General features: G+C 55.0%; 1 protein-coding gene across 1 annotated transcript in view; it reads left to right on the top strand.

Moving 5' to 3' along the window:
* Positions 1–311: 311 nt before the first annotated feature.
* Positions 312–9,460, top strand: part of STARD10 (StAR related lipid transfer domain containing 10) — a 33,783-nt gene continuing 24,634 nt past the window's right edge. Inside the window, 1 exon segment of the mRNA XM_007448068.1 lies at positions 312–339. Coding sequence (XP_007448130.1) covers positions 312–339 — 28 coding nt within the window.

Below are 9,460 nucleotides of genomic sequence, written 5' to 3'. Positions count from 1 at the left end.
CGCCAAAGTCGGCACCCCTACTAAAGTACAGCGGTAACTAAGATGCTGGAGTCCTGGGAGACCGCGCTGTGCCTCTCCCTGCCATTCCTTAGGTCTCCGCCGCTCCGGAGTTGTAGAAACGCCTCAACCCAAGCAGACAGGGCCCCAGGGAACCGTAGTAGCTGGGCGGCCACAACCACTAGGGGACCTGAAGGCAGCGTCCGACAGCGAACAGCCAGAAGGCGGCCCCTTACGCGGAGCGCACGCGCAAATGCTGGGCCTCAGGCTTCCGTAAACACCAAAGAGCGCCTGCGCAAACGGAGCGCCTCGGGATGGACACGAGGGGGCGCCTTAGCAAAGGTAAGAGTAATAAATAGTAACGTAATGGTCCCGTTGTTTTTCTGTTGTCCTTTATCTTATGGTTTGCAAAGCACAGCCCCCTTCATTGCCTCTCTTAATTTGATCCTTCGAGCAGTCATTTCACCAGTGTGGCAACGGGTCAGAGAAAGTCATACAGCCAGAGTCCTATCATCTTAAGAGTGTGGAAGACCACAGATGGTTCAGGATTCAAGGACTCTAGCCCAGGCTCTACCTCTAAGTTGCTGTGTGACCTTGATAGTTCTGTTCCCCTGAGGACCTAAGCTTTCTCATTTGTAAATGGAAATAGGTTATTGGAGGGATTTAATAAGATCCGGAAGTGAAACTAAGTTGCCAAGCAATGTATAAAGGCAAAAGATTATTATAATCGGGTGATTGCAGATGGAGGAGCCATTTCCTCATTATACAGATTGCAAAACTGAGGGCCCCAAGATGGGCAGGAGCTTGCCCCAGGTCTCAGCAGTCTGTGAGCAAGGGCTAACGCCCAGGCTTCCTGCGTTTGGGCTTGGAGCCCTTCCCTGCACCCCGAGGATTAGTGTCTTTGTTGGATACAGGCTTAGAGAGACGGAGTCTGGAGGAGTCCCTATTCCTCATCCTTCTCCTACCCAACCTGGGCCTAGTGGAGAAAGGCCCTGCCCTGTTGAGATGACTACCAAAGGCCAGAAACTAAGGAGAAACTGGAGAATCCTGAAGACAGAGGACAGTGTTGCTGGAGCTGTACAGACCCTGCTTCTCAGGAGAGTGGCCCAGGTAAAGGAAGGAACTCAAGTGTGACAGATGAAGGGGAAATGTGAAGGGGACAGACCCTGAATGGAAAAGAGTGGGCTCTGTTTCTGAGCCTGGGAGGAGTTGGGTGCTCAGGTGATTCCAGTTGGGGCCAGCGACAGCTGGAGGTGGTGCCTGGGCTGGCTTGGATGCTAAGGAGATGAAGTGATGCTGGTTGAGCTGAGAGGCTGTAGGAGCCACTCCTCCAACCAGGTGGAGCAGTCAGGTGGCACCATAGGCACACCTTACCACCCCCCAAGATCAGGCAGCTGCCTGCCAGGGAAATGAACTTTTCTCTGTCCCTTGGAGCTGGGCTGTACCCAGCTGTTTGTCTCTGGTGTGCTCTTAGAAGTTCTGGACATAGGTATAGGAGGGGCTAGGAGACCCTAAGGTCTGGTTGCAGATGGGGCCTCCTCAGGCAAGTCATGAAAGGCAGGTGTTTGTAGAAATAGAAATTCAAGATCCTCCCCACCTCCAAGTATCTAATTCTCTGGGCCTTCACTTATCATCTCTGTTTTCAGCAGGGGAAACCGAGGCTAAAGGAAGAAAGAACTTTTCTTTAGGACACACAAGGAGCTGGCGTAAAATTGGACTAGGACAGGGATCTTTCCATTACATGGCAGTGATCAAACATCTTCATCAAACATTTATTGAGTGTCTAATGTATACGCTGAGAAGAGCTACCTTAGGGTACAAACAGAAGCCAGGAGTGCAGTCAGACCTGGCTTTTAACTAGCCCTCCCAGTGACTTAATGCTGGGATCCTTGGCGAGTCACTACCTCACTCTGAGCCTCACTGTCTGTAGAGTGGGGTGGTAAGCCTTATTCAAGGGCTGTCTTGAGGTATAACTATGAAATAAATGAGTTAAGAACTGTTACATGTATAGAACATCACCAGGCACGTGGTACATGCTCAGTAAACATTAGCTACTCTTTGTTACTCAGGAACACAGGTGGAGGCCAGGTGCAGATAGGGTTCTCCCAGAGCCCAGCAGGGGCAGAGATGTCGCAGCCCCAGGTCCGTCCATCTCCCAGATACCTCCACTCTGTGCCCAGGGAGCCTGCATTTCTGGAAGTCAAAGGGGGCACTCACATCCCCATTTCCCCCTCTGGCACTGGGAACCTGGCAGGGAGCATTTACACCTCTACATGCACGTGATTCATTTCCCCACAACCTGGGTCCAGAGTAAAGGTGATTCTTGCCCAAAGGTCACAGCCCTGGACAGTGAGACCAGAACCACAACCCTTTCTCCCGGCAGGACAGAAGTCCCAAAAGGCTGACAGCAGGGCCTTGACATGTGTGTCCCTTGAACAGAGCAGGAGCCACGGGCAGAGAGGAGCCTGAGTGGGAGACAGGGCCCAACGTCTGATAACCCTGCTGCCAGCCCACCCTGTTTGAAGATGGCAGTCTGGCTCAGTGGTAAATTCAGCTCTGGTCCAGGCCTCCCTAGTGGAGGTCTGGTTCAAACCCCTTATTCATAGAGGAAGAAAGAGAAGCCCGGAGAGGCCAGGAACTCACCAAGAGCCCCACAGTAAGGTGGGAGTGAGTCTGAGCCAGAACTCAGGTGTCCTGATGTTAGGCCAGGGCTCTGCCTGGCAGCTAGTTTGGAGGGGGCAGGGCTTGGCTCCATCTCCTTCCCCATGGCCACCACAGTCCTGCTTGGAGCCAGCCTCAAATGCAGCCACCTGGGTGGGTTGTGGTCAGGGAGTGGCAGGGTGGGGGTGGGTGCATGGATAGGTAAAGGGAGGGGGGAGCACAGGACCTGGTCAGAGAGAAGCCCAGAGCCGAGCTGGGGCAGGTGGACTGGGGAGCTCTCCTTGGTGTGTGTGGCTGCTGTAGGATTCTAGGGCCTTGTTAATCAGTCTGAGGCAGCAGAAGATAAAGCTACCACGGGAGCACACTCCTGGAGGAGGGGAGCAAAGCAGATTCAAGAATGAGTCACAGAGCCCAAGCCCTAAATTTAGAAGGTGCTGAAGGAGGCAGCCGCCCCCAGGAGAGCACTGTGGAGATGCCCGCTAACGCGGGGCACCAGGGCCTCAGGGAAGGGGGTAGAGGTTGGCAGGAGTCCCCTGCACAGCAGTGCCCCATGGAAGCTGGGTTTGTTCTAGGCCTGTTCCAGGTGTGGATTTTGGCCCCAGAATGAACCCCGACTCAAGGCAGAGCCTTCAGCCCCACTCACTGACAGAGCTCCTAGCAAGCCTTCCCCACACCAGCCCTTCACAGGGTCCTAGGAACCAGCCCCTGGAGTGTGGACATCTCAGTACTGTCCTGCCCGCTGGCTGGGCATAGCCAGGCTCCCTGGGTCCTGCTGCTGTCCTAGCATCCAGTTGTCAGACACTGGGGAAGGGGCTGTGTGGATGCAAGGAGCTCATGCCATTGAGCGAAGGCCTTCCAAAGGGAACCCATCCAGGCCTTTGTAGCTGTTTGGAATTGGGGTGAGGGAGAGAGACAAGATGTCATAGCACTCACTTCAGCTTTATTCTCAGCCCTCCAGGCTCCAAGTGAACCCAGACTGTTTCTTTTCTTCCATATCAGAAGAGGGAGGCACTGCCTCCAGGTCAAGGAGCAGACGCTTAGGAAAGAGGCCGTGCCTTGGGGACAGCTGGCAGAGGGGGGTTAAGGGGCCTCAGGAGACAAGAACTGATAGCAGCTGTGGCGTTTATTGAGTGCTCATTGCTTGCTGGGCACCGTGCTGAGCTCTCCATGTGCGTGAACTCACTTCGTCCCCGAGGCAATGGTGTAAGTCCTACTAGCCTACTCATTCTAGAAATGGGAGTACTGAGACACAGAGAGGTTAAGTAACTTGTTCTAGATCACACAGTAAGAGGTTTTAACCCAGACAGCCTGGCTCCATAGCCCAGGCTCTTAACCATTGTGGTAGACTGCTGAGCAGGGTATTTCACCCTGTCTATTCCTCCTCCTCTTCTGTCCTTCCCTCCCCATCCTCCAGTCCCTGTACCCTAGAGTCCTGGGAGCTTCTCTCTGGGCCTTGTGGGGTCTTGCTGCCCAGGGTGCTCCCAGGCTTGGGGGGAAAGAAGAGACTAACACAGCTCCACTGCAACCCCCACCACCATGCAGGACTTCACAATTTACAGAGCCCATCCACCTGCCCCAGGCCGGTGGAGAGGCATCTTGAGCACCACCCCTTTGACAGGAAGACAGACTAGAGAGGTGCAGGGCCTTGCCTAAGGTCGGCAGGGCCCAGGGTGGAACCATGGAGACTCCTCTTTGGGAGGGCCCCAGGCCTAGATGGCCAGCGCCCCCTCTGCAGGCTGGGTCCTTCTGCTGATGATGTCTTTGGGGCACTGCTGCCTGCAGCAGCTCAGTTAGATTGCTGGGTTGATGCAGCCTTTCACAAGCCCTCAAGTTTCCGGTCAGAGGCTCCTGATCCATCTGCCTGACCCCAGGCCCTCCCCTCGGCTATGTGCTCAGGCTGGGTGACAGTGGGGGTGGAGGTGTCTTTGTGTGTCTCTGGGGAGGATGAGGTTTTCTGGCCCTTTTACCAGGGCAAGAACTCCAGCCTCTTTTCTGGAAGCTCTCACAACTTCCTCCTTTCCGTTTCTTCATATTTTTTAATCTCAAAGCTGGGCCCTCAGTGCCCTGACAGGACAGTTTCCACCTCCTGGGACTACAGGGGCCTCTGGGGAGCACTCAGAATCACCTGTTGGATGGGGGAAGGGGCAGAGGGTCCACCCTCCCAAACCCCTAGGCTATTGTTCCTACCTGGGAGAGGCTCGTCTAAGAGGCCAGCTTGAGGAGCTCAGACCTGCCCAGGGATACAGCCCAGCCCAGGTATAACATGACTTCCCTCACACTCCTTCTGCCCCTGCCAGGGGACCACACGTGGGGATACCAAGGATAGGTTCTGTTTCTTGCTGGGCCTTATTGTTCTCGTTTGTCAAATGAGGCTAAGAGTCCCTGTATGACCTTCCACCTAAGATTATTGTGAAGGTTAGACAAAATGAGTGTGGCAGACTCTTATTCTGGCCCAGGGCCTCTTCACAGAGAGGATGTGCAAGGCCGTTTGTGTGTGCGTGTGCACGTATGTGCACGTGTGTGCAACAGCTGTGACCCGGGTGCTGACTGTACCTTCCCAGGGCAGGTGAGGGACTGGTGTAGCTCTCTGAGGCTTTGTGATGTGGGTGTGGCACAGGGCCTCAGGTATAAGGTTGCCAGATTTAGCAAATATTTGCTCCATGCTCATACTAAAAATGATCTTCCTTATCTGAAAATCAAATTTCACAAGGTGTGCTGTGTTTTATCTGGCAACTCTACTTGGGTGACCTGGTGCACCCAAGCCAGTGTACCCATGTTGGGTTCCCACGTATGAGACTGTGATTGTACGTGGCTGTGTGGGTCTGTGACAGGACATCAGTGTGATGGCACATGGCTGTGACAGTGTCACCAGGAGGAGAGGGGATGTGGGTAACTGTGATTGTGTGCCTCTCTGTGACTCCCTCAGGCTCTAGCAGCTCCCTCAGGGCAGTGCTTGGGCTCTTTGCTCAGGGAGGCCCAGCAGGGGTAGGAGACCCACCCTGGGCAAACACTTAGATCCAGGTCCAGTTGGGACTGGGGTGCCGAGCCTTATCGCCACCTGCATCAAACTGTAAAGGACATGTCTGTCTCAAGGCCAAGCCAGCCCTGGGGGCCTCAGGGTGCTCTGCCCTGGGCCCTTCCAGAGGGGCCTCAGGAATCACCTCTCTACTCTGCTCCTTCCTGGTGACATCACACAGGTCATTGCCCAGTCTTCTAGAATGGTGCCCCCAGGATACTGCCTCATTACCCTAGGCAACCTGGGAATTTTCTCCAACCAAACTGGCAGGGCCAGTTACCCTGAGGAGAGGGAGTTGGGGGAGAAGGGTTCAGGGGGGGCCTTCTCCTCATCTCCCAGGGGGAGATCCAGGCAGCCATCTGTCTGACTAGATGATGAGTTGGAGGGAGCACCCCGGAGCAAGTCAAGACCTGGTAGCCCCACTGGACAGGGTGGGGCCCTTGGGCAGAGGATGAATCCTGAAGCAGAGAGAGGGTGGTGACTACCCCAAGGTCACCCCTGGGGTAGTGAAAGTAGTGGTGTATAATGGGAACAGGGACAGAGCCTTGGGTTAGGAGCTGGGAGACCTAGGATCTTATCTCTGCTTTGTCCCTGCTGGCGGGGCCTTTGTTTCTCCATCTGTACAGTTAGGGGCTGTGGCCATATGATATCAGTCTGAGGGTCTTTAGTCCTGACGGGGACTCAGCGAGGGGAGTTGAGGGGAATGTGAGGGACCAGGTCATGGATGGCTCCAGGCAGGTGCCCTGACCCTATTGCAACAGCTGTCAGGGGGCGGTGAGCAAGGACTGGTGTGGATATCTCCAAACGACCGCCAACCCCCATTCCAAGAGTCCTGAGGTACTGGAGGTCCCTAGATGGGTTCTGTCTTACTTTGATTCAGGGGCGTCCCCATGCCTCCCACACCTCAGCTGCTCTCTCTGTGAGGGGCATGTGTAAGACCAGCACTGTCTCAGCACCCTGGGTAATGATTCCTCACATTCTCATGATGCCTCTCAGTTTGCTAAGCACCTTCTCTTTCTCTTACACGCTCCCGCCTTCCACTCCCACTCTGACTCCTGCTTGGTGTTGCCCCATTCTGGGGCTGGGGCCCAGAGAGGCACCTCACCCAATCCACTTTCCGTCAAGGGGCCCTGTGGCTGGTGCCGGGGCTGCAGGGGGCAGAGCAGGGTCATGCTTTGCCAAGCTTTTCCACTGTTTACTCTTTCCTGAGAATCTTAACAACCATCCTATCAAGATGTTACCTTAACACTTTTTTGTTGGAAATATGCCATTTTTGTACCGTGCATTTATTCCTCCCTACCCTTCTCCCTCCGGTTATATTTTTAGTTACTTGGGGGTGAAACTGATATATGTACAACTCTTTTCCTTGCAATAATTCTCAGAGAGTAGGTATTATTATTCTAGATGAAGAAACTGAGGCTCAGAGAAGACATGTCACCTGCTCTTGGTCACACGTTTAGGAAATGGTATAGACAGGATTTGAACCCAGTTCCACAGGCCCTTTGCACTTCCAGGCTGTGGGAAGCAGGGATGGCCAAGTCCTAGGACTCCTCTCCAGACTCTTCCCCCAGGTCACCCATCCCAGCCCTCCTAGCCTTCTCTCTGCTGCTCAGGGGTGTCTGAGACAGGATATGAATCTGCTTTGATCCAGGCATGTTTGGGAGGCTGTCATGAACCCTTGAGCCAGAGATACTTAAATTCCTGGGGTATGGGGGGGCCTGCAAGGGCAAATTAATGATGAATAGGATGAGGAGTGATGCCCCAGCTAGCCTGGCCTAAACCTCCAGGCAGGGTTGAGCCCAGGGCATAGCCATCTGAGCCCAGAGGTACCAGGTCAACCACTTTTACTGCCCCAAGACCCAAAAGATTCATTCTTGGTTAATCTGAGTGTTGGTTTGATTTCTGCCATGTGTACCTCCCTGAGTTTGTGTATCTCAGGCTGGCAGTGCTCTGGGGGGTGGAGAAGTCCTGTCTGTCCTCACTGCTATCTCCTGCTGTCACCCCAGCCTTATCTCTTCTACCCTAGACTGGGTGATGGGCATGAGAGGGGTACTGCCCTGGTGCCTGCTGTCAGCTGAGATGTGTGTCATTGGGGCCCTAAGAAGGCAGGAGCCGCCAGGCCAGTGCTCCTCTCTCTTTTCCTCGTGGCAGATCCCAGAGGCTACAGTTCACAAAGCAGGCTCTGTGTACCCCTCTTTGAATCTCCCATTAGCCTGGGTATGAGGCTGTCAGATAAAACCACTGAAGCCAGGGGAGGGGCAGTGAACTGCCTAGGATTGGGGTGGAGGCAGAGGACATGCATAACAGAGAGCCAGAGCGCTGGCCTCTTGAACCCAGATCCAGCCCCCCTGCCACCCATTTCTACACACTTAAAGAATGTGGGTAAGAAGGGGTGAGGGTGATTATCTGACTATGCCCCTCACACTGGAGATCTAAGGTCATCACACAAGCCTCATGGGGACCTGCAACTCATTTTACAAGATTTACTTTGCAGAATGGACCTTGGGGTCGCTTGCCATCAGGGCTCCCTGCTCACCCCCTCCACTTTAAAAATTGGGCCTGATTCACACACATCTCAGATACCTAAGCACTTCAGGAAGAAACACCTCTATTTGTGAACCCACCGTGACAACTCCTTATCTTTCTCGAGTGCTTTTAAGAAAAGCTGTTCCATCCCAGAGCTCTAGGATGGTGAGGCTAGGAGGTTATACATTCTGATGCTCACATTCTACAGATGGGAAACTAAGGCTCAGAAAGATGATGGGGACAGCCAGAGCAGAGAAAGGAACCCTGGGGTGGGAGGAGGCTGAGATCTGGGTTCTGGGAAGGATGGCCATGTACTCTCCGTGTGTCAGTGGGCAAGTGATGGGCAGTTGTGCCCTATTAGCTGCCCATCCAGGGGAGCTCACCACGGGCCCTAGCTCTCCCTAGCCTTCTGCAGTCAAGGGCCAGTCACTAGGGTCAGTGAATGCTAGCCTTGGGCCCATTGCCACACTCATACTGGCCTCACCTCAGAGAAATTGAACTATTGGCCTCAGTTCACACGGGGCAGCTGCAGGCAGATCTAGCACTAGGACCCAGGGGGGCAGGTAGCAGCCTCCCTGGCTGAAAGGGGTGGCTGGGGTACTGGTGGACCTACCTCCCCTGTGGCTGTGGAGCTCTGGACAGCTCCGCCTGGGGAGGGACAGGGTAGCCCCAGAGCTCTGGGGCCAGATGCTCTTGAGAGCCTAGTCTAATCCATGGGAGGTGTGTGAATACATGCATGGGTGCTCAGGAGGGGTGGTGGTGGACAAGGGCCAGGGTCGGGCTGGAGGAGAGCCTGGTTAAAGCTCCCAGCCGGGAGTGAGATGGGAGTGGCTAGTGGGTGTTGGGGGATGCAAGCTGTGGGCTCTTGATTGTGGTGGGGGGAGTGTGCCCGTCTTTGGGTCTCTGGGTGGTTCCTTGTGTCTAGGTTCTTGCAGAGGTGTGTACCTGTGAGTATGGGAGGGTGTTGGAGAGAAGGGGTTCGCAGATAACTTCCAGAATCCCTCTTCGAGCACCTCCTCGCCCTTATTCTCAGAGCCCACTCTATCTGGGCCCCTCCCCGACCCCTGCCTGAGGACTGGTCGGGCCAGGTACCCTTCGGAGCCGGGTGGGGCGGGCGCTAGGACCCGGCGGGGCGGGGCGGGGCTCCGAGACGCTTCTGCTGTACCTCCGCAGTCAGGAAAATACCAAGCGCCGGCGAGCGGAGCCCCCGGAGCCCCCAGCCTAGCCCGGGGAGAGGGAGGGAGGGAGCGGGGTCGCGCG

This window comes from Lipotes vexillifer, unplaced genomic scaffold, assembly GCF_000442215.2.
Source record: "Lipotes vexillifer unplaced genomic scaffold, Lipotes_vexillifer_v1.1 scaffold640, whole genome shotgun sequence".
NCBI classification, from domain to species: Eukaryota; Metazoa; Chordata; class Mammalia; order Artiodactyla; family Lipotidae; genus Lipotes; species Lipotes vexillifer.
Note: the sequence above shows the minus strand (reverse complement) of the source record. Positions and strands in the feature narration are given on the sequence as shown.